This window comes from Rattus rattus, chromosome 2 (assembly GCF_011064425.1).
Source record: "Rattus rattus isolate New Zealand chromosome 2, Rrattus_CSIRO_v1, whole genome shotgun sequence".
NCBI lineage: Eukaryota > Metazoa > Chordata > Mammalia > Rodentia > Muridae > Rattus > Rattus rattus.
This window is the reverse complement of record NC_046155.1, coordinates 2315172-2339206: the sequence shown is the minus strand read 5'-3', so window position 1 is coordinate 2339206 and position 24035 is coordinate 2315172. Positions and strand designations below refer to the sequence as shown.

At 49.6% G+C, this 24035-nt stretch overlaps 2 protein-coding genes across 2 annotated transcripts; one reads left to right on the top strand and one right to left on the bottom strand.

Moving 5' to 3' along the window:
* The first annotated feature begins 1335 nt into the window (after positions 1-1335).
* On the top strand, positions 1336-9879 carry Catsper1 (cation channel sperm associated 1). Its single transcript, XM_032891135.1, has 12 exons — positions 1336-2245; positions 3202-3408; positions 4348-4461; positions 4629-4782; positions 5103-5194; positions 5341-5484; positions 5625-5688; positions 5849-5921; positions 6010-6070; positions 7014-7089; positions 9582-9696; positions 9853-9879. The coding sequence occupies exons 1-12, from the start codon at positions 1336-1338 to the stop codon at positions 9877-9879; spliced, it is 2037 nt and encodes a 678-aa protein (XP_032747026.1).
* A 3845-nt stretch (positions 9880-13724) lies between these two features.
* On the bottom strand, positions 13725-15357 carry Cst6 (cystatin E/M). The gene is made up of 3 exons (XM_032891185.1): positions 15031-15357; positions 14267-14392; positions 13725-13919 (listed from the first exon to the last, which is right to left on the bottom strand). The coding sequence occupies exons 1-3, from the start codon at positions 15268-15270 to the stop codon at positions 13836-13838; spliced, it is 450 nt and encodes a 149-aa protein (XP_032747076.1). The 5' UTR covers positions 15271-15357; the 3' UTR covers positions 13725-13835.
* Between the last annotated feature and the right edge of the window lie 8678 nt (positions 15358-24035).

The window sequence follows — 24035 nt, the reverse complement described above, 5'->3', positions numbered from 1 at the left end:
GTGGGTTCTAGGGAGCTGAACTCAGGTTGGTCAGGCTTACACAGCAAACATTAAACCCACAGAGCCACACACTTTTTCTTGGTCTTGATTTGGCGTTGCCCTGATGGGCCACCTTCAGCTTGTTGAGGTTCTTGTTGCTTGTTTTTTGAGATAAGGTTTCACGGTGTAGTGAAGCAGAAGTTTCTAGTTCTTTGGAAGTTTAGTTATATCAAATGATGTTTTGCTGGGGCACACAGGTGATAAAGCAAAGACTGTTTTCCTGAAGCAGACACAGGTGAAAGGACGTTTGGAGATAGCAGACATGTGACAGAACACTTGATGAAGGGATATAAATATGGCCTCACAGACGTCTGGGGACAAACACTGAGCCTTGGTTTGGTTTGAACTCTGCCTTGCTATTCTTCACTAAAGATTCCCATGTATCGGTTTGTCTTCCATAGTGTTGTTTAGCTCAACACTGTGATAACTCTGATGTTGTTTCTGACATTGAAACACCCAAGAACAGCTGGAGAGGTTCCTGCCGCTTCGGTGGCTTTGCCTCAGGCTGGTTGGCGAACCTGGCCATTTCTTCAGGACTGAACTATAGTTGCTGGTTCATGCCTGGTGTCTGCCTGCCTAGAGGACTGGTCTGCAGCTGCTGGATCCTATTTGGTCTTTGCTACAGGACTGAACTGCTGCCAAAGATCCAGCTTGCCCCCAAAGAACTATTGCTGAACAGGTCCATGTCCCCCATATCCTAACAACTTTTCTCTTCCACCACCTCTGCTGGGTGGTGGGCTAGAGGAGAGGTTGACCCTTATTAAAAGTAGGTTGCCTAGGAAGCGCAAGGTCCTGGGTTCAATCCCCAGCCCTGAAAAAAAAGAAAAAAAAAAAAGTAGGTTGCAAGAAATTTATGCCTACAATTTAGCCCTGGTTGACTTGGAACTGTGTAGACCAGACTGGTCTTCAGCTCACAGAGTTCTACCTGCCTCTCCCTCTATAGTGCTGGGTTTGGAGTTCTGTTCTATCACACCCAGCCCTGTTTTCTTGTTTTACACTAAAAAGGTAAGTGAAATACAATAATTCTTTTTCTTTATCTTATATTTGTTTGGGTTTGGTTTTGTTTAGACACAACAATTCTCAATTCTGAATTATAAGCCCAAAAGAAGTCCTCATTTGTAAAACTGAGACCCACGCGCACTGCTGACATCATAGAGAGGAGAATTCTAAGAGAATACTCAGATCTTCCTAGAAACTGGAGCTGTAGTTGGGCTGAGCTTAGCTTTTGGAGATCCAGAAAAGGGACTTAAGGTTCTACACTCGAGCTGTTTTTGTTCCAGGGTCTCCAAGACAGTCATGGATCAACCTTCAAGGACAGACGAGTCTTACTATGAGACACACTCTGGTAGCTTGGATCCAAGCCATCACTTCCACCCACCATCCTCCTACCCCTATCCCCACCCCACACTGTATAGGCCAAGCCACGGTGGAGTCCTTCATCATGAGTCTCCTCAACATGGGGTGTCCCCACATCCATCCCAACAGCATGCTGGATTCCATCAACAAAATGAATCCCAGCATTTGCGTGGATCAGACTTCCATGATAGTGCTTTCCCCCATCATCCCTATCATCAGGACAGGGCCCACTTCTCCACATCACCTACTAATGTCCCTCACACTTACGGCGGACCTCATCCCCTCGCTGAGTCTCAGCACTCTGGTGGACCCCAAGATGGATCTCATATTGAATCCTATCATTCCCACCAAGGTAACCCCCATAAACCCAGTGAAGCTTTGTCCTATCCCTCCTCTATTGGCAGTCACCAAGGGAAAAACCATCACCACTATGAGAGGCCTCAATATCTTGACCCTCGCCAGAGCAACAGGCAGTCTGAACTTTCAGACAACCTTTCCCATCGCTCTGGTGAGGAGTACCAAAACCAGGAAAGATCTGGTCTCCAAGCCGGTCAGCAACAGGAGGGCCAGCGAGCCAGCTCTAAACGTGGTGAGCATCGACGCCGGCATGGAGATCATTTGAAGCACAAAGACCGTATTCGCCATCGCCGCCCAAGTGCTTCCCAGATGTCACACAAGTCCCACAGCACAGTTGCCACCTCTCCTTCTCCTATGGGATCCAAGAGCTTAGCCAGTATGCCTCGGTCTCACTTGGGAGTTCGATCTTATGTTTCCAGCCAAGTTCATTCCGGGGATAGCTTGAAAGAATCAGTCTCTTGGAGCGATGAGGACCATGTTCAGAAACGCAAAAGTGAGTCTTTCCTGGGGTTCCAGCCCAGACTCCTACCTCTTTCCTCAGTTAGATTCATACGGCTCTAGCCGAGACCCTGAACTGGCTCTTCAGCCATCAGGAAACCCAGTCCCCACTTGTGTATGGATTCTACCAGCTGCTTCCTTCTGGCTGCTCTGGCTCTGGCTCTGAAAGCCTGGCTTTACTCAGCCTCATTCAGCCATTCTTTCTCTCAAATGTCCGTGTTTTCACCATTGAGGATCTAATCAGATGTAGATACCTAGTCTTCCTGGGTGCTAGCAGTGTAGGGGAGAAGCTAGGACAGTTGCTTCGCTCTCAGGGTCCAAAGCTAAGGTTGGGTACAATCCCAGGCCATCTAATGACAGGAGTCTGGTATCTTGTACATCAGGAGATTTGCTTCTGTGGATTCTGTGTCCGCATTGTCCCCACTAAACTGTGAAGCCCTTGCTGAGGACATGTTCTGAGAACCAATCCTAAAAGAAAAAGCCAACTTACTGGAAGGCATGGAGAGAGCTCAGTAGTTAGTCTCCCAGACTCTGTGCCTACTAGTTCAGCAAATACAGCAAAAGTCTCATGAGTGACCAGAGGACTAGCGATGTACTGAATGGGAATAGGAAAAGTAGTCAGGGGGTAGGATGATTTAGCAGGATCTTAAATGGAAAAGGAGATCACCAAGAGGGTGGGATGGTGACAAGAATTAGGTTGTCTTTAAGTTTGCATATGAACAAAGATAAATCTGGAGTGGTAGGGTCAGGAATGCTTAGAGCCTGCCAAACCAAGTCCCAAACATCTTGGCCCATGATGAGAAAGGAATAAGGACAGTGAGTCCAGGACCAGTACAGGACAAGTCAGATGGCATTAGTGAGTAGACAAGAGGATGTCCATCTGAGAGGGTACCTGGGATCACTGCACCCCATCACTACCTGCATAAGCATAACTTTCTGACTTCTTTACAGAGGCCCAGAGGACCCACAAGAAGGCACACTCTGGGAATGTCTTCCATTTGATATGGGAAAAAATAAGCCAACTCCTTTTGGGTCTCCAGCAAATGTTATTGACACTAACCCAGTCCCTGTGCTTTGAGACCTTTATCTTCCTCGTGGTCTGCCTCAACACAATCGTCCTTGTGGCCCAGACTTTCACTGAGCTAGAGATCCGAGGTGGTAAGAGTCAGGTGCCCTTGTCCCTATGCTGAACAATTGGTGTGACTTCGGGTCCTCCCATGAGCCTGACCCAGTGCCAAGAGGTCTTTACAATTTATGTTAAGCCTAGCAGTAGTGGTATATGCCTATAATCCCAGCATTCAGGAAGCAGAGGGACTCAGCTCTTTGTGTGAGGCCAACCTAATCTACCAAGTGAGTCCCGGGATCGCTAGGGCTACACAGAGAAACCCTGTCTTCACCCTCTGGCAACTTATTGACATTCCCAGAGGTAAAAATAGTCTCAAGTCCAGCAGAGAACCCAAGAATTGCAGGCCATGCTGTAGCCACCAGGTGGCAATATGGTCTGAGTCTACCACTCCATGTGGGCCCTGTGCTGGTAAGACCTCTACCAAGAGGCCCTGGAGTAGTAAAAGTGAAAACCGGAGACCACTGGCCTCTTGAAGCCCAGTAGAGCCAGGTGATTGAAGAGTCACTCTGTGCACTGCATTTACTGCCACAGTAGAAGGCTGCAGTTTAGGACATGTTAAATGTATGTATGCTTAAAAAGAACTTTGCCAAGCCTGTTTCTTGTTCCTATTTTACAAACAAGAAAACCCACAAATGGGGTGGTTAAGCTCTTTAAAAGAGCTAGAGGGCTTGGCACATGTCTTTAATTCCAGAAGAATGAAGCAGAGGCAGGCAGGTCTCCATGAGTTTGAGACCAGCCTGACCTACATAGCAAGTTCCAGGTCACCCAGAGCTACATGGTGAGATTCTTATCTAAAAAAAAAAAAAAAAAAAAAAAAAAAAAAAAAAAAAACTCAAAGGATAAAACAAAACAAAACAAAAACAAGAAAGCCTGAGTGTTTGGCCGGCATGAGGTACTAATAAAGAAGGGAGAAGTAGAGGGTGCCCAGGCTCTGGGGATTGTCACTGAGAAAGCCTCTGGTGACCCCACAGAATGGTACTTCATGGTTTTGGACTCTATTTTCCTGTCCATCTATGTGATAGAAGCCATCCTCAAGATAATTGCTCTGGGCATGGAGTATTTTTACGACCCATGGAATAATCTGGGTGAGTAGGTAAGGTTTTCACAGGATGGGGAAGGGTCGCTGAACTGTTTGTGGGGAGCTAAGGACAGAAAAGGGACGGGGATGGGATGATGGTTTTGGAAAACCTGTGGGTCTAGGCTAAGGGTCTGTCGGGCTCTCCCTAAAACTGAAGCAGCGCTCCGCCCTTAGACTTCTTCATCATGGTCATGGCAGTGTTGGACTTTGTGCTCCTCCAGATAAACTCGCTCTCCTATTCATTCTACAACCACAGCATGTTCCGGATTCTCAAAGTCTTCAAGAGCATGCGGGCCCTGCGGGCCATTCGGGTCCTTCGGAGGCTCAGGTCATTGCCACCGAGGCCGCACCCCTTGGTGTGGAGATTCTCAAGGAAAAGGGAACATGGGCCTAGATTTCCAGGGAATCCATGTGACCTGTTTCTGAGATGGTGGTGGGTGGGCATTGTGGCCCTTTGTCGTGCTTGGAATAAACCTCCCTGGGGTCCATGCACAGATCAATCTCTATTTTCCAGGGAAGGATCAGGACTTGACTAAGTCACCAATGAATTAGGGACACCTTAATTTTAGTGCCCAGTCTGGTTACCATCTACAGCTTCTCCACCGCCGTCCCCACTAATTCAGACTCCCTCTCCATCACTGCCCACAGCATCCTGACCAGCCTCCACGAAGTGACCGGGACTCTGAGTGGATCTCTGCCATCCATCACAGCTATCCTCTCCCTCATGTTTACCTGTCTCTGTATCCTGTGCAGTGGAGGTTGGGCGGCTGCTGGCCTAGGGCAGTGGGAGTGGGAAGAAGCAGGTCTAGAGGGGCTGAGTGTGGCCTGGTGAGAGGTGGTGAGCGGTGAGGGATCTGGTAATGGTTTGGCCCTAAGCAGTTGCCAGTCCTCTTCTCTGTGGTGCTCCGGGCACTGTTTCAGGAGTCAGACCCCAAGCGCTTCAATAACATCTTTACCACTCTCTTCACCCTATTCACCATGCTCACCTTGGATGACTGGTCCCTCATCTACATAGACAACAGGGCCCAAGGTGGGTAGAGGCCAGGGTCCAGGGCCTGGTTAGCAGACACTAATGGCTCAATTACATCTACCATATGGGGGCTGCTGATACCTGCTGGAGAGGGTGGGAGTTGGGTAATGCCTTTTGGTTGACTGTTCCCCTCCCCCCAGGTGCCTGGTACATCATCCCCATCCTCATGATTTACATCATTATCCAGTACTTCATCTTCCTCAAGTGAGGATCTTCTTTACTGCCCAGCTACACCATCAGCTCCTCACCTAACCACCCCACCCCCAGCCCTCTCACCCTCAGCAAGCCACACTGGACTCAAAGAACAGTATGTGGCCTCTTCTCTGGTGTCTCCATTGAGAGCACCCCGCTGTCCCCTCTGCAGCCTGGTGATTGCTGTCCTGGTAGACAACTTCCAGATGGCATTGCTCAAAGGCCTAGAGAAAGTGAAGCAGGAGGTACCACACACATGGGCCAGGGACAGGGGGGATGGAAGGACCACACTCCAGGGAAGCGACCCTGCTAGAATGGACACCTTTTCTCCAGCAAGCTGCCCGGGTCCATGAGAAGTTGCTGGACGACTCTTTGACAGATCTCAACAAAGCAGGTACCGACCTGTCCCCACTCCTGCCTGTCTGTGTCCTCTCTTGAGTAGCCAGGCTGTTCCAGAGGTTTAGAATCTGAGATCTGGGAAGGCTATCCAAGTTTAGAACTTTGGTCCAAAGGATTCTGGACAGTCTTCTAAAAGCCAATTATATGTATTAATTTTTGAAAGGACGAATTATAGTTTATCCAACTACTGCTTGTAACTAACTTTCAGTGCCTGCCACAGTTGGCCCTCCATGAGATGTTTACAACTGCTGTTATGAGTCCCATAGACTCAAGGTCATGTATGCTCATCCAGACTTATGCCTGTAATCACAGTGCTTGGGGATGGGGGGGATCAGAAGTTCCGAAGCATCCTAGACTACACGAGACACTGTCTCAAGAGAAGGGGAGTTCCAGGGGATCTGACGTTCTCTTCTGGCCTCCGTGGATGGGTAGGGCACACATGCATACATGTATGTTGACAGAACATACACACAGGGAATTTTTTAAAATCTTTGAGGCAAAAAGAGGAGGAAAAAAGATGAATATCAGAATCTGAACTTCTAGACCCTGTTGTAAAATCAGCGTAAGACCTTACTTACGGTTGATAATTACCTAAGTGAAAGGAGAAATTGGCTCCAATCAACAGGCAGTACAAGCGATTTGAGGAATGACTTGGTTCAGCACTCAAATGATAACCTGGATCTGGTCTACATGTCTGCCTTGTTACCCTTTGGTGTTTGGTTGGTTGGTTGGTTGGTTTTGGGTTTTGGTTTTTGATATTTCTCTGTGTAGCTCTGGCTGTCCTGGAACTTGCTCTGTAGACCAGATTGGCTTTGAACTAAGAGATCCACCCCCTCTGCTTCCTGAATACTAGGATCAACGGTGGTCACCCCAACACCCAGTCCTCTACCTTCCTGAATCTGGTCATCTTCCTCACTATGTCCCTTCTTTCCATCCAGACCCGGATGCCCAAATAACTGAGGAGACCTTGAAGACGCAGCTTATTGAGAGAATGTTTAGCAACATGACAGAGAAGTGAGGAGATGGAAGGAAGGGCTGGGGTGGGTCCAGGGCAAGAAGTCTGGAGGCCGGATGGTTGGAGGGGAAGTCAAAGAACATTGCCTGTATTGCCTATCTGTCTTGGGCAGAAGGGAGTAGGTGGAGGGCTAAGGCTTGTTTCCAAGGCTACAAATGGGACGTGGGAAGCACAAGCAGCGCTGGACAGTGAGGAGCGGTGTTCCTAGCTCTCAGAGGACTTGTGTTGGCTTCACTACAAGGATCATAGGAGAGTTCTCTCTCTCTCTCTCTCTCTCTCTCTCTCTCTCTCTCTCTCTCTCTCTCTGTGTGTGTGTGTGTGTGTGTGTCTGTCTGTGTGTGTGTGTGTGTCTGTGTGTGTCTGTGTCTCTGTGTGTGTGTGTGTGTGTGTGTGTGCGCACGTATGCACATGTGTTCTGTTTTGAGACAGGATTTCTCTCTGTAACCCTGGCTGTCCAAGAACTTGCTCTGTAAACCAGGCTGGCCTAGAACTCAGAGATCCAACTGCCTCTGCCTCCCAAGTTCTGGGATTAAAGGTAGGTGCCACCACTGCCCAGCTTCTCTATTAAAGTATCCTAACGGGGTTGGGGATTTAGCTCAGTGGTAGAGCGCTTGCCTAGGAAGCGCAAGGCCCTGGGTTCGATCCCCAGCTCCAAAAAAAAGAACCAAAAAAAAAAAGTATCCTAACCCTTGTCAGATGCAGGCTTCATGAGGGTGCCAGGGACCCAAAGAGAAATTCTACTCTTTTACCGCCACTCCTGTCCATGCTGCCAGGCCCTTTGCTGGGTCACTGACAAGTTTCTGCCAAGTGGAAGGTTGAAGGGTACTGTGGAGAATCATGTGGCTAGGGTCTGGAGATCACATGGTGAAAGCTCATCTAAATCCATGCCTGGCCACGCCAGCTGAAGATCCTTGGTGCAGACTAGGGTCCTTAGCAACAGACCGCTGTGACTTGGTTCTCAGGCCTAGTTCTCTCGAGGTTCTCTGTGGAAGCCAAGCCCCGTGCTCCCTCACTGCAGCCAGTCTGGCTCCAGCTCATTATACAGGTCACAGCTGTAAGCTGATGTCCTCTGGACCCCACTCACCACGACAGAATGCACCTGGTGTTCCGAGTTCTATGTGACTGGGGTAATATTAGATTCCTCAGATCATAGCCATCGCTACCTATGGCATAACCTTGGTTTGGCCACACTTTTTTCTACGATGACACATGGACTACTGCTTGGTCTCTGCCTACACTGTTGTTTTCTTGTTAGATGTTGATACCAGGCTCGCACGACCAGTATATGAGAGAGCCAGTTTAAATTCCTTACTACTGTCGCCTCCTGGGTCATTCTCCTGTTTATCCTACATGTTCCAGGATCTGAGCCACCATTGTGGCCTCTGCCATATTCTTTGGGGGTGTAGTCCCTACTGGTTCCAACACTTCGAGTGTCTTTCAGTATAGTTTTGTTTTTTACTCTCCATTTGGCTTAAGCTCTGATCCTAGATCTTCCTTTCCTTTCCGGATAAAGTCCTGGCTACTTCCTCTAAAAGGGCCCTAGGCATGGTGTTGACACTTACAATGGGTTGTATTGTCTGGGCCCAAGGGTGGTACCTCTTTCCTGTTTATCTCAACCTCCTTGGAGCAACCTGCTTTTCCTATTCCCGGTGTGCTTGGCAAATGGATTGATAAGATCCAGTGGGTGGACGAGTGAGTGAGAATGAACACGGGACAACACAGTTGTTTAGACTGAGTGGGTGGATCCGGGGAAGAATGGGTGGGGTGGGGGAGGTAAGTGTGCAATGATTGGATAGGCACGTGGTCGAGTGGGTCTACGGAGAGGCTTGTGTAGATGCGGGTGGCTAGAAGATGAACCGTTATGGATGCTTCTATGGTGCAGACACATGCAGACTTTTTGGGTGTTGAAAAACAGCCAGTCACATCAGGTATAATGGTGTATGCTGGTAACCTCAGTTCCTTGGAAGGCTGAGGCAGAAGAATCACAAGTTCAAAGCCAGTCCGGACAACTCAGTGGGAACTCATCTCAGAAGTGCAGGGGCTAGAAGAAATGGCTAAGTCTGTAAAGCAATCTCTGTATAAGCAGGAGGTTCTGTGCTTGGATCCCAACACAGGTGCAAAACACTAGGTGTCGCTGTGCACCCAGGAACCTGTAATCCCAGTGCTGAGGCGGATGTAAAGTTAGGAGGGTCCCTGCAGCTCACTAGCCAGCCAGCCAAGCCGTGAGCTCCGGGTTCAATGGCAGACACCATCTTAACAAGTAAAGTGGGGAACAATAGAGGGAGACACCCAGTGCTGACCTCTGGCCTTCACATGCACACACTCATGTATACTCACATGCACGCATGTGTAGACAAACACACACATCTACAAAATAAGTAAAAAAGTACAATCTAGAGAAGGAGACATGCTGGAGAGAGACATCTAGTCAGGGCAGGGAGAGCCATGTTAGGTCCCTAGGAGCCCAGTCCTTGTGTCTACCCAACTCCAGGCAGCGGAAGCTCCACTTCCAGTTCCTGCAGTTGGTGGCAGCTGTGGAGCTGCATCAGCAGAAGTTTCGCTCCCAAGCCTTTGTCATCGATGAGCTTGTGGACACTGCATTTGAGGTGAGCCAGGAAGGAGAGGGGCAGGGGAAAGGAAAAGAGAGGCTGGGGGGGGGAGGGGTAGAAACTCTTACACAAATGTGGTTCTGAGTAACAGTGGCATGGCGTTGGCAAAGGCTGGCTCTGCTTCATTCACACACACCCTATCTGACCCTACAGGCTGGAGACGACGATTTTGGGAAGTGACCCTGAAGAATATTGACTTGAGTCTCTGGCAAGCTACCTACCTGGGAGGGTTGGGACAAGACCCTAACACTGCTGGTACTGTCCAGACCCATGTTGGACTAAGGTCCCAATAGAGTTTTCTAAAACCCCAGGGGGCTCTGTGTCCTCACTGGCTAGCCTGAAGCAAAGGTCAAGGGGAGTTGAACAGTGTGCCACTGACATGTGCTGACAGTTGCAAGTGTAAGGGATCTTCTTGGATCTCCTCCGGCTTCACCAGATCCCAGCCTCTCAGTTCAGTCGAACAGTGCATTAGCAGAGATCAGAAGAGCGGTACAGAGAGAGGAGTGTGGGGAGGGGATGGAAGGCCAAATGTGGAGTCCTTAGTTGAGGACAGCCTATCTGGCCTGGGGGTGGGAGAAAAAAAGAACAGATTGAAATATCCCAAAATGTTCAGGATTGCATCAGAGGCCAGGCATGGGGCCCAGCACCAAGGAACTCAGGCTTACCAAGAACCCCAACATTAAACATAAGGGTAGGGGTTGGGGATTTAGCTCAGTGGTAGAGCGCTTGCCTAGCAAGCGCAAGGCCCTGGGTTCGGTCCTCAGCTCCGAAAAAAAAAAAAAAAAAAAAAAAAAAAAGATTACATTTAAACATAAGGGTAGCAATTCAGTGGGAATACTAAGAACCCAAATGGATAGTTGGTGGCTCAGGCCTTTAATCCCAGCACTGGGGAGGCAGAGGCAGTTGGATCTCTGTGAGTTCAAGACCAGCCAGGGCTATACAGAGAGACACTGCCTTTTTATTTATTTATTATATGTAAGTACACTGTAGCTGTCTTCAGACACACCAGAAGAGGGCATCAGATCTCACTACAGATGGTTATGAGCCAGCATGTGGTTGCTGGGAACTGAACTCAGGACCTCTGGAAGTATTCTTAACCACTGAGCCATCTCTCCAGCCCAACTCTGTCTTGAAAACCAAAAATAAATGAAAAATTTTAAAAGGACCCAGAGGTTTAAAGAGTGAGAAGAGCTATGGGGATGGCTTGGGTCTCAGAGGGCAAGATCACTTGCTGGTGTTCAGGAGGATCCAAGGTTAGTTCCCAGAACCCACGTAAGATTGCTTACAACCACCTATAATTCAGCTCTAAAGGACCCAACAGTTTCTTCTGGTCTCCATGGGCCCTGCACTCACATGTACAGTCCACACACAGACACACATGCATATAAATAAAAATAAAAATTAAAAAAAAAACTAAGTTGGGGTTGGGGATTTAGCTCAGCGGTAGAGCGCTTGCCTAGGAAGCGTAAGGCCCTGAGTTCGGGTCCCCAGCTCCCAAAAAAAGAACCAAAAAAAAAAAAAAAAAAAAACTAAGTTAAAAGTCATTGACATTACCTTCCCCACAAAACCTTAGTGAAGACTAGAGAAGGCCTCTTATCCTTCTAGTAGATGGGGACAGGGCCATGTGACAAGGACCAGTTGCTGTTGGGAGAGGGCCAAAGAAAATGGCTGCTTCTGCCCATGTACTGCCTGAACCCAGGCAGGATGTCCAGAGCCCTGTGTCCACAGTGGGACTGCCAATGGGACCCTTGTCTGTGCTAAGCACTGAGTCAAGGTGCCCTTCAGTCCTGGCCCAGGAGCTCCCCGTCAAGAGTCGGCCATCTTCCATCATTTATAGCCATATTACTCTTAGTAGAAGCCAATCTAGAGGGTTGTGGAGGCTAGAGGCGCTCCAGAATGGGAGGGAGCTGGAGGATGGCGGTTTGACCAGCGCCCACACTCACCACTGGTCTGGCCCAGGCAGCAGCTCTTTCTCCAGAAACTTAAGAGAGAACACCGCTTGGTGGAGGCGGCTCTCCCAACCTTGCTTGGTCACGCCCAGGCCCAGGAGTACATCAAGCAGAGGAAATGCCATCTGGGATTTGGGCACCGATTCCGGGCGTGGAGAAGCCACAAGACAGATGTCCTGACTCTTGCCTCTCCCCAGGCCTCACACATTCATTCAACAAGTATTTCCAGTCACCTGCCCTTTACGGGCTGCATGCTTGGTGTCTCTCCATGACGGAATTTGGGAAATCTTCCAAGTAGTGACTACACAACACGAACTGCACTGTCACGGGTATCAGGCTCTAGCAGAGGCAGGGCTGCAAGTTGTCCCCTCTCTCAATATCAAATCCAGGTCCTCGGTGTGTCAGTGTGCCACGTGGCACTCGGCCTCCGTTGCCTCTAAGATGTGGCCTTTGAAGGTGGTAGACGGAACCCCAGCCGCCCTGGTGTTCAGGAGCTCTCAGAATTAGGGTGGGGGTGGAGGTGAGGAACAAATTAGGTGTGAGATCTTTCTTAGGAAGGAGGTCTGTGAGAGTGAAGAACGGCTGTCTGGCTACCCTCCCTGCCACCCCAGTGATGCCAGCTTGAGCCTAGCACCTCCTAGTGCTCCCAAAGCCACTGATGACTATGGCCTGTCTCCAGGGTAGATGCATGTTAGTATATCTGAGCAAGACTTCTGGGCCTGATGTAAGTGCTGGCTTGGGAGGAGGGTGCTGTGTACGCATCTCTGTGTCACTCTCTGCTTCTCCAACGTGAGCGCATTCTGCCTGGTGTCTCTGCTTATGTCCAGGACATGTCTACAAGCGCCCGAGTGGGTCCTGGGACTGCCTCCCCTCACTCTATTTGATCATGTGCATAGCAAGAATTACAACTACAAAGAATCTAAACCCTGTTTCCTTCAGTCCAACATGACATTGCCTGGACCCTGTCCCTCCTGTGAGAATGACCCCTCCAGGACAGCAGCTCCTGTTCCCTCTAGAGCACCATGGCTCAGGTTCCTTTAGGAATCCTGCCCAGTGCAAAACACTGAGAAAATACCTCTGGGAAGGTTGTGAGAGCCATGTACTGGCTTCATAGCCTCCGGCCTATGGGAACTCAGAGAAAGTCACTTCCAGCCACCAGTATGCACAAGAATATTTGTGAGCTGGGGAATCCGTGCTGAGGGACCTGGTGGAGTTGACCAGTCATCTTACACAGCTGTTCAGTACTGAGTTCAGCAGGATATGGGCTTCCCTTCAAGAGCTGGCAGATGAGGGGACTGGACTGGATTGGAGACTGCCCGGAGGCCCCTTATGCCAGAGTCACGCCCATAAGACTCTGTGTCAGGGGCTTAGAGGACTGTAGTCTGGGAATTTGACATTCCCTCAATATGTATGTGACCAAATGTTCCAGACATTCTGGGCTGTGACGGCCCAGCACTCGGGAAGCAGAGGCAGGTGGTTCTCTCAGTTGGAGGCCAGCCTGGTTTACAGAGTGAGTTCTAAGACAGCTAAGGTTTACACAGAGAAACCCCGTCAGGAAAAAAAAAAGTTCCAGATACTGAAACATGAAGGGCTTTGCTTGCTGCCACAGCCTGTACCTTGCTGAAGGGAAACAAGATATCATGAGTGCCCCACAAGCCTGCTGTCTGATGCTCTTTGCTGCTTCACCATTCGAGAGCAATAACGAGAGCTGAGCCACTAACACTCTCATTGGCCTGAGTCGTCAGCCTTTGCGGCCCTGCTGACCCCTGATGACGACGACCTCGGATTCCTAGCACGAACCCCAGAAGAGACGCTGGTCCCCTTCACAGACATCCCTACTGCCGCTAGTCTGGAGCATCCGTCCTCTGAGTCTTTGATTTGTCTCCTCCTCCCTTACCTCGGAGACCACTGAAAATGGAAGAGGGGCTTTCATCTGAGGAGCAGATGACCTCGGAGGGGTCAGCAGGGATTCCCTGGGGAGGGTAAGGCACAGTATCCTGTCAGCTGAGGGGTTCTGACAGTCCCTGGGAGTGGAGTGAAGGTCAGTCAGGGTAGGAAACACACAGGAGAAACCAGTGCAAGGAACAGCTGGAGATTTATTACAGCAGGTGTGGCTCATGACCCTGAGGTGTCTCCGCCCGCCATGCTGGTTCCCTTAGGGTCCTGACGCTGTCACCCTGGGGCCAGTCACACCTGCACGCAGTCATGCTTTAGAAGCTGAGTGGTGTTCTTCCAGGGGACTTCAAGGAGCTCGAAGTTGCAACGAAGTTTCTGAGGGGGGGGGCACAGTGGACAAGGAGGGTGAGCTTGGTGCTAGCCTCCTTCTCCCAGCAGTCAGCCCCCTGACTGCCACCTCTCTCTGGAGCCAGGGACAGACCATTAGTGGTCCCAAAACATGGAATCAGAAGGCAGGAAATGATCCCAGGTTTATCAGGCAACTCCCACCCAAAGAAGAATCCCCAGTCTCTCTTTCCTGCACCCCACCCTGGCCTGAGTCACACAAAAGCCAAACAGGACAGGTGGAGCCAGGCTTTTGCCTGACCAGATAGACTAGTCAGGAGGGACAAGCTAAGGGGCTCAGATACTGCTCAGGGTTGGGATGGGGACAATGCTGTTACCTCCTGTTGCACTCCTGCAGCCAGGGGGCAGGTGGTGAGGTCCACGTGGTCTCCAGAGACTCTGGTCTTTCTGCACTCGGTGCTTTCTATGTCCACAGTCATGAAGTACTTGATGCCAGCCACCAGCTGAGAACAAGACAGGGCAGATGAGAGAGGTGCCGGGAGTCCAGCCTGTGTGTTTACTCTTTCTCTCCCTCTACAAGTCGCCCACTCCCCCAACCATCTGGCACGCATATGCAGACTTGGAATGGAGGTGGGGGTTTCTATGTGTGGCCCAAGGGTGGAGCAAAGTCCTAGGCAGGAAGCAGGAGAGCTCCTGTGCCAATACCTGTCTTGCAGCTAAGCAGCCACGGACAATGGCACGTGATACCTACACGGGGCCCTCCCACCCCTGGCAGTGAGGATAGTTAAACTAAAGGAGGTTAGATCTTGCATTTCTTCTTCTTCTTTTTTTTTCTCGGAGCTGGGGATTGAACCCAGGGCCTTGCACTTGCTAGGCAAGCACTCTACCACTGAGCTAAATCCCCAACCCCGGATCTTGCATTTCTTTGATATTTAAATAACGTTGGTTGCCAGGGGGGTTTGCTATTTCTTTGTTTTGAAGTATTTCATAGAATGGTCCAGGCGTTATGGTTGGTTTTAGTGCCCCCTTGTGTTTGGTATCAAGCTAAGCAGCCCTCTGCTTGTCCCCTGTCCGCTGTCCCTCACCCTCTCCGAATTGTTTCTCTCCCCTCGCCACAGTCACTCTGCCCCAGCAACCGTACCTGATATTTTGCATCGATGACTTTGGTGTCTCGGAAGTAGTAGAGACTGTTGCTGTCCATATTGTAGCTGGCCACAGCTGCCTGTGCGGCCCTCAGCACCCGCGGGTCGTCGGGTGACAGGTTCTGGCGTTCTCCGGTCCTGCGGCTCCGCAGCTCAGCGCGGGCATCCGGGGATAGGGTCAGGAGGCAGAATGCGAGCAGGCCAAGGCCCATCGCCAGCGGGAAGTGAGGACGCTCCATAGCCGCCGATTCAATGTCGGAGCTCCATCCTGCCCGGCTTTTACAGCCTCCGGGGACCCGCCCGGACCCGCCCACCGCCTGCTTGGTCTCCTAGCAAGCCTGGACCCGCTTGCAGGTGCCTGGAGGCGGCTGTACCTCCCCCACCTACGCACTGTACGAACCAGGGGTGGCACACAGGCCCCCGGGACCTCTAAATGTAAGGATGCTGGCCTATCATTCCTACCATCCAGGAAGGAGAGAACAATTCATACCAGAGCCCTGAAGTTTGAATTGCCAAAAGCAACCACGGTTAAGTTCGTACTGTCGCCATCATTTTCTTATCCTGTGATTTTTAGAGAAATTACAACCCCCCGTCCTCCATTTCTTCTTCTGAAGAATAATGTTATAAGGATTTGACGAACCGACACAAATAAAGTGCCTAGGAGAGGCCAGGTGCCATGCAAGCGGTGGGAAGATGGTAGGAGTCCTTACTACTCAGGAAGCTAGCGCTTATCTCTCACAGCCATGGTGAGATGGGGTTGGCTGACCCACTTTGTAGAGGTGGGAATGACACAGAAAGAAGACATAATTTGCTCAAAGATATCAACTGGTCCCTAGTAAGTACACTGAAGAGCTTAAAGTGTGTGTGTGTGTGTGTGTGTGTGTGTGTGTGTGCTGACAGTGAATTTGTATAGCTCAGGATGATTTTGAAGAGAAAGAATTGCCCCCAAAGAAGGGAGTGTCAGACCAGTTGTTATCTTACTAACCGGGAGGCTTTGGACAGTCATTCCGGGCCCCAGAGTCCTAGAGGAAAAGGAGTGACAATTCTTTTTTCCTAAAGCCATTCTTCTGACAATAATGATTCGAGGATGTTCTCCCTAAGGACACTGGACATACAATGGGGTACAAGCAGATTAGGAAACCCTATAGTGACTGCATTTGGACTGATCTCAGCAATGCTTCCTTCCCCAAGCATCTTATTTTGTGTTTTCTAACCAGTTCAATGTCCCCTTCCCCTCTTTTCTTTTCTTTTTTTACTTTATTTTATTAATTTTTTTGAAGAGAAATGCTCATCTCTCAGCATGGGAGAGGTACGTGCATAGCAGAAGTCATAAGTCAGTTTTCCAGAACTGGTTCTCTCTTTCCACCATGGGAGTTCTGAAATTTGAACCCAGGTCTTCAGCCTTGACAGCAAGCATCTTCACCCACTGAGGGCCATCTTACTGGCCCTCCATGAGGGTCTTAAATGGGACATCAAAGAAGAGGCACCTAGCAGACAATTAGTGTTTGAGAAGTAGTTGCCTTGCTGTAGTGAATATTGCAGGTAGGGATCAAGGACACTCTTCCTCCAATTCTAGACCTTTTTAGCATGCCAGGGTCATAGGCAGTGATTCTCAACCCTAGTGTGATCAGCACCCCATCCAGTTACGCCACCCAATAGCCCAGCTATGAAATAGCCCAGGGCCAGGGATCCCACCTGTGATCCCAGCACTCGGCAGCAGAGGCAGGCAGATCTCTGAGTTCAAGACTAGCCTGGTCTACATAGTGAGTTCCAGGGCAAGACTGCATAGTGAGACTTATGAGACTTTGTCATTCCCCCAACCCCCAAAAAGACAAAGGACTCAAGATCACAAGTCTGTTGGAGGCCTGGAGACACCAATTTAGAAGATAACTGTGATGGGTTCGGTCCCAGCTCCGAAAAAAAGAAAAGAAAAGAAAAAAAAAAAAGAAGAAGATAACTGTGCAATCTTGATCCATATGTCTTAACCAGGCAGGGCCCTGAATTGGGGCCCCTGAGAAGGGGGTAGAACAAGAGACAAGACAGCTCACAAGGGGCTCATGGGTGTAGCAGCACCAGGGGGCCTCCTCAGCTCCAAGCTTATCCAGGTTAGTCACAGCCACATGAACCTCCTACAGCTCCCTCAAAAATTACTCAGTTGGAGAGGCTGGGGAGATGGCTTGGTTGGTAGAGTGCCTGTCACGCAAGCATGTGGGTCTGAGTTCAGGTCCCCAGCACTCACATAGAAAACAGGCTGATTCCTGGAGCTCTGGCCAACCAGAGTAGCTGAATTGATGAGCTACTGATTAGGTGAGATACCCTGTCATCGAAAATAAGGTTTCCACCTTATTTTCAATTGGAATGGCACTTACTGAGTTCTGGCCTCTACACACACAAGTTATTGATCCAAAGAGTAAATGAGTCCCAAGGTTACTGATCCCCGCCCCCATCCTCCCTGTCCCCTACCCCCATCCCCTGCCAGTGAAACCAGTGAGTCTCTGGCACACAATTTATCAATTTCCAAGGACTTCTCAGCACAATGCTCTCTTCTCACAAGCACTGAGGTAGGTGGGCTCTTTTACAAATGCATCATTCAGAGAGTTAATTTGAGGCCATTTGGCTAAACCAGAGTCTTGGAGAGAAAGAAGGACCTAGAACAGTAATTGACAAGTCCAGGCTCTTGTACATCGGGTTTTGTCCCAGGGCCTGACATATTCCCCTCTCATGGTGGCTCTGCAGAGCAGTGGCCATTATCTCTTCCTAGTAAGAAATGAGACCAAAGGGAAAGAAAGGGTCAGTCATGGAACCTGGGGTAGCACCCCCCTGACAGCAATGTCCAAGGGTATTAACCCCAGGCTGTTGCACGGGGAAATAAGGCTCTCCTCATGGAGAAGTGTCCTTTACAAGTACACTGCCCCTCCATGCAAAGGTCTTGGGCCAAGGATAAGCTAAAAGTTGCCCATGCCCAGTGGCCACAGGACAGTCCCCAGTTGTGCTGTGGCCCAGAGACCCCCAACCAAAGTTGTTCACAGCAGTCCTCCCTGGCTACTAGCCCAGTGGATCTTGAAGTCTCTCACCTGAGTCTTCATGTAGGTGGAAAACATCCCATCCTTCAGGCTCTGCTTCTTCTCGCTGTCATACCACATCCTGGAAAGAAAATTTTATAACAAGGACACCTGTGGCCCAACAGTGATTAAAGGACACCTGCAATCCACCAGTGACTCCATGCAGGAGTTCCCCTAAATACCACGGTCTTCCCTTATGCATCTGGTTGAGGTTTCCCATCTGTGTCCTGTGGAATGGAGATGAGGCTCAGGGCAGTGGAGCAAATCCCTTCAGATCTCTGGGAGTAAAGACGATTTTATTGAACACAAGATCTATCTGGCACTTCATCCAAACCTAGCAGGGACACTCAGAGAGCCCTGATCTTTGTATTTAGAGGACATCAATACCACAGGGTAAGGAAGCGCCCTGGGCTATGTTCATCCAAGTAGCCCCTGTTTCTTCCTTCCCACAGATGGAAGGAAAGTGCCCCAATGGCCCTTGGATTAGGGAGCTGGTTCATCCTAAGCTCAGGATCACATCTGAGCACTAAAGACAAGAGGGGCTTGAGGGATCAAGTCTGAGGAACAGGCTCACCCATGTTCTTAGCCTGCTGAACACTGTAGACATACTAGAAAAAGCCACCCCTATCCTCCCTCACCAAGTTTGCTTTCCCCACCAGCACACCAGCCTTGGTCTCTTTGGTGGGCTAACCAAGTTGGATCTGGACCTGTGAGAGGCCACTTGATTATACTATACACTCTGAAGGCCCTTTGTCCCCTGCTGCCCTGCCCCAGAACTGATCCAGGAAATTATGTGGATTGCAATATGGGGCCTTGATAAAGGGTTCATGGCCTGCAAACTTGTCTCAGGCACAGCCCACGGCTCAAGGGAGGGATGAAGCAGGTTTCAGATCCTTCAGAAACAAAGCCTGTGGGAAAGCCACGGAGACCAATGGTACCTAAACAGTGTAGAGAGCGTATCTGTCATACATGGTCACACCAAGGGCCAGGGCCAAAGCCAGGTTGACAAAGACAGGTAACCAACTTAAACCGGAGCCAGGGGAGAGGTCCACGCAGGTCTCCACTTCCTTGCTTGGCTTTGGCTACAATCTGGCAGAGATAAGCCTGAAGTATGGCCAGGCTATGGCTTAACCAAGCCCCTGCCTAAGCACACTGGGCTTGTGTGACAGTGTCATGTATGCGAGTGAGGCTGAGCATGCTTGTGAGGCGGCATAGAAAGATAGGAAAAATTCTAGGAGTGTAAAGGAAAAGAACTTCCCTCATGCTAGAACCTGGCTGAGAATCAAGGATTCTAACACATTTAACCTCTTGTTAGGGCCTGTCTCCCTTCCCAGCTGTGAGCTTACAATTTTCTAGGACTCTCAGCAGAAATCCCTTAACCCCAGAGAAACCAACTCTCCCTTAAGAAGACCATACTTCGGGGCTGGAGAGATGGCTCAGTGGTTAAGAGCACTGACTGCTCTTCCAGAGGTCCTGAGTTCAATCCCAGCAACCACATGGTGGCTCGTAACTATCTGTAATGGGATCTGATGCCCTCTTCTGGTGTGTCTGAAGACAGCTACAATGTACTTTTATATAATAAGTAAATAAATCTTGGGGAGGGGGGGGGGAGGGGAGGGGGAGGGGAGGGGGGGGGGGGAGGGGGGGGGGGGGGGGGGGGGGGGGGGGGGGGGGGGGGGGGGGGGGGGGGGGGGGGGGGGAGGGGGGGGGGGGGGAGGGGAGGGCCATGCCCCTGCTAGTGAGACAGCTCCAGAGACTGGGAATTTGCTTCTCTTTCAAGGACCAAGATCTGGCTCCCAGCACCTCCATGACAACAACTGCCTGCAGCTCCAGCTCTGGAGCATACAACACCCTGCTGGCCTGCTCTGGCACTGCACATGTATGGCACACAGACCAACATCCATGCTGGCACTGCACATGTGTGGCACACAGACCAACAGCCATGCCAGCAAGCACTCATACACATAAAGTAGAAATAGCTGGGTATGGTGGCTTATGCTTTAATCTCAGCACTGTGGAGGCAGAGGCAGGCGGATATATCTATGAGTTCAAAAGGCCAACCTAGGGGTTGGGGATTTAGTTCAGTGGTAGAGCACTTGCCTAGCAAACGCAAGGCTCTGGGTTCGGTCCCCAGCTCCGAAAAAAAAAAGGCCAACCTGGTCTATATAGTGAGTTTGAGGACATAGAAAGACCCTGTATCAAAACAAAACAAAACACAAAACACACAAAACATAACAACAAAGACGTGTGTAAAAAAAAAAAAAAAAAGGTGTGTACCTCCACTACCCATTTCGTCTCTAGATTTTAAAAGAAGTCCACACTTGCCTTTGTGCTGTTACCTTCCAATAACTCCCCAAAATGATGAATACAAGGGACACCTACTGCATTCCTCTAGGCCTCTTAGGAAACATGGAGTTGTTCCCTTGACCACATACACGAGCATCTAAGAAAGGTGATATTGTAGACATCAAGGGAATGGCACCGTTCAAGAAGTGCCCCATAAGCAAGAGCCTGCATCGCTCAGCACTGAATCTCATCCTAAATAAGCAAGCTAAGGGCCAGACCCTGGCCAAGAGAATGAATGCAGAGGTTACCAAGGCAGCTTCCTGAAGCTGGCAAAGGAAAACAGCAAAGAGAAAGGAAGCCCGAGAAGCGCAGTTAGTGTGGATCGACAGGGGGTTGGGGATTTAGCTCAGTGGTAGAGCCCTGGGTTCAGTCCCCAGCTCCAGAAAAAAAAAAAAAAAAGTGTGGATCAACAGAAGGAGCCCAAGGTGCTGGAGTCCATTCCTTCCCCTACAAATTCATGGCTTAACATGCAAAACACAAACAAACAAACAAACAAAAAACCACAGCACCATCATTCTTTTTTTTTTTTTTTTTTTTTTGGTTCTTTTTTGGAGCTGGGGACCGAACCCAGGGCCTTGCGCTTCCTAGGCAAGCGCTCTACCACTGAGCTAAATCCCCAACCCCATCATTCTTTTTTAGTATTTTATCTACTTATTTTCTGGTGGTTCTCACCTTTAATCCCAGCACTCGGGAGGCAGAGGCAGGCAGATCTCTGTGAGTTTAAAGACAGCCTGGTCCACAGGGGAAGTCCAGGATGACCAGGAGTACACACAGAAGCAGGTACTTGTGCTTTATTCTTCCCCAACTGCCTTTCTGGTTTTTTTTCCCTCAGAGCTGAGGACCGAACCCAGGGCCTTGCACTTGCTAGGTAAGCGCTCTACCACTGAGTTAAATCCCCAACCCCTGCCTTTCTGTTTTTAATAAACCCAAAATCTACTTCATACTGGTTTCTCCTGAATTTTTCTCCCTGCATGGAAGCCAACCAAAGTACAGTGTTTACCTAAGTTGATGTTCTAATAGATTTGGGTAACTCCTCAAGCTGTCTCTATCCTGGCCTCTGCTGATGCCTGCACTGTGAAGGAAACGCCAGCCACGTGTTACAAACTGCAAGGCCAGAGACGCTCCCACCACCAGTTTGGCCTGCAGACAGAGAGAAACCTCCCAGGAAGTAGCTGCAGCCACATCTGTGTCCTGCTTATGGCTGTCTTCCAGGGTGAGATGCACACATTGCCCTGCTTCACCAAATCCCTATCCCAGGTGGTGACAGTACACAGTGGTCCCACAGTGGTCCCCGCCCTGTTTCCTCAGCTTCACTTTTACACTTCTATTATGCTATTAATGGCATAGACCTCATGATCCTCTTGACAAGCAACTACAGATTCAACACATGTTTCTAGCCCTCAGGTCAAGAAACGGAAATGCCACACCAGGTGTTATGACACATGCCTGTATTCTCAGCACTCTGGGGGCAGAGACAGGAGGATCAGAAGTTCAAAGTCACCCTCAGCTACAAAGCAAATTTGAGGCTAGCCTGGCCTCTTAAGTCCTCTGAGTCAAAAGAAGACAGAGAAAAGAAGAAAAGAGAACAGAGGAGGAGGGGAGAGGAGGGGAGAGGAGGGGAGAGGAGAGGAGAGGAGAAGAGAGGAGAGGGAGGAGGGAGAGGAGAGGAGAGGAGAGGAGAGGAGAGGATTGCTGGACTCACACCTTTTATCCCAGTACTCAGGAGGCAGAGGTAAGCAGATCTCTGTGAGTTTGAGGCTAGCCTGGTCTACATAGCAAGTTCCAGTCCAGCTAGGGCTATATAGTGAGACCCTACTCAAAGAACAGACAAGTAAACAAAAAAAGAAAGAAAGAGAAATACGGAAAGCTGGGCGTGGTTGTTCATGTCTGTAATCCCAATATTTAAAAGCAGAGTAGCAAGCCTGATGGTGGTGGCCTGGGCTTGTGAGTCTCAGCTTCTTAAGACAAAAGGAGGTGGCCGGGTAGATGTCTCGGTTGCTAAGGTGTCTGCTGCTCAAGCATGTGAACTCGAGTTCAAATTCCTAGCATTCATGTAAAACGCCAGCTGTCATGACACATGAGTGTAATCTCCTTGCTGGGGAATCCCTTGCTGGCCCTTGCTGGCCAGTCTAAGGGAACCAGTGAGCTCCAGTTTCAGTAAGAAACCCTGCCTCAAGACTAAGGTAGAGGGAGACACATGACACATGACACTGATCTCTGACCTTTCTACAAATGTTCACACACACTTATATATAAACACACACATACGCCTTCTCTCTCTCCCTCCCTCCCTCCTCCCACCCCTTTCTCTCTCTCTCTCTCTCTCACACACATATAAAGAAATAGAAATGTCAAAAATCCATCTGACCCTTTCTTACCTTCCTTTCTACCTCCAAAGGTAATCAGTATGGATTTTTTCTTTCTTTTTATTTATTTACTTTTATTTCACACTCATTGAATCAAATCCCCTACAACTGGAATAACACAAAGTTGTGAGGGCTGGGTGCTGGGAATTGAACCTGAGTCCCTTGGAAGAACAGCCAATGCTTTAACTGCCCATCTCTCCAGTCCCCTGGAATTTTTCTTTCTTATTGACTTTTTTGTTTTGCTTTGTTTGAAACAGGGTCTCCATATATAGCCTGGAATTCCACACGAACCTGGAACTCCCTGCCCATCCCCCTGCTCCTGCTTTTTGAATCCTGTGCTTGCAGGCATGCACGACCACACCTGGCCCTGCTATTGGCTTTTGCAATAAACATTTTTTGAGTTTCATCAAACATTTGGATCGCCTAGCAAGATTTGACTTCTTAACTCTTCATGAAAGTAACCATACTATTTTTCTTCATTTACTCAATACTATCTGATATTTATTTGCTGTATTTGGCTGCTAGGGTATTCATCCCACACTCCCTAGGATCTTAGCCTGGACCCTAAATTGCCAAAATCCAGTTCCACAAGGCACCTAGTGCTGGGTCCTAGTGATAGGCAGGGGCCAATGGGAGATAGAAGCAAACAAAATGAGGTCTGAGGTTTCACTTAGCAGGAAGGGACAATGAGCTGTGAAGAGAGGTGCTGGGGTGTGATGCCTGGGATCAGACTCGAAGGTTGAACCCCCACTGGCTTCCTAGGTGTGTTGAACCAAACTGTCTGCTTCGCCTCTTGTGGACCATTGCTCTGCTGACCATGGTGGTCACGGAGACCTTGAACGAAGGTGCATTTCATACCACCCCTCTACTGCCAGCTTGGGCCTGACACTGCGGATACTTAGTGCGGATACATCCGTCCGGTCCCCGGGTGTGATGACGAGTCTGTGCATCAGAACACACCTTTGGCAGGGCACAAGGGGCCGACTGTTGAGTTTAGGAGCTATGTGCCCATCCCTGGGTTGTCTCTGGGTTGTGCTCCTTCTGTGTTGACTTTGCCGTGGGTGTTGATGTTTTTCATGGCATGACCTCGGTGTCTTGGAGCATCTGAGCACATCTAGCATCTCTTTGTCGCTGTATCTCTGTCTCTGTCTGCCTCTGTGTCTCAGTATCTGTGTATATGTGTCTGTCTGTCTGTCTGACACTTGTACTGATTAGTTTTTCTCAGGAGAG

Coding starts and splice junctions, on each gene's coding strand:
- Catsper1 (XM_032891135.1), top strand. CDS start 1,336: ATGGATCAACCTTCAAGGACAGACGAGTCTTACTATGAGACACACTCT. Junction 4,783..5,102: donor CGGGTCCTTCGGAGGCTCAG/GTCATTGCCACC, acceptor CACTGCCCACAG/CATCCTGACCAGCCTCCACG. Junction 9,697..9,852: donor TTGTGGACACTGCATTTGAG/GTGAGCCAGGAA, acceptor CTGACCCTACAG/GCTGGAGACGACGATTTTGG.
- Cst6 (XM_032891185.1), bottom strand. CDS start 15,270: ATGGAGCGTCCTCACTTCCCGCTGGCGATGGGCCTTGGCCTGCTCGCA. Junction 14,393..15,030: donor TCATCGATGCAAAATATCAG/GTACGGTTGCTG, acceptor TCTTGTTCTCAG/CTGGTGGCTGGCATCAAGTA. Junction 13,920..14,266: donor CTGCAGGAGTGCAACAGGAG/GTAACAGCATTG, acceptor CCCCCCCCTCAG/AAACTTCGTTGCAACTTCGA.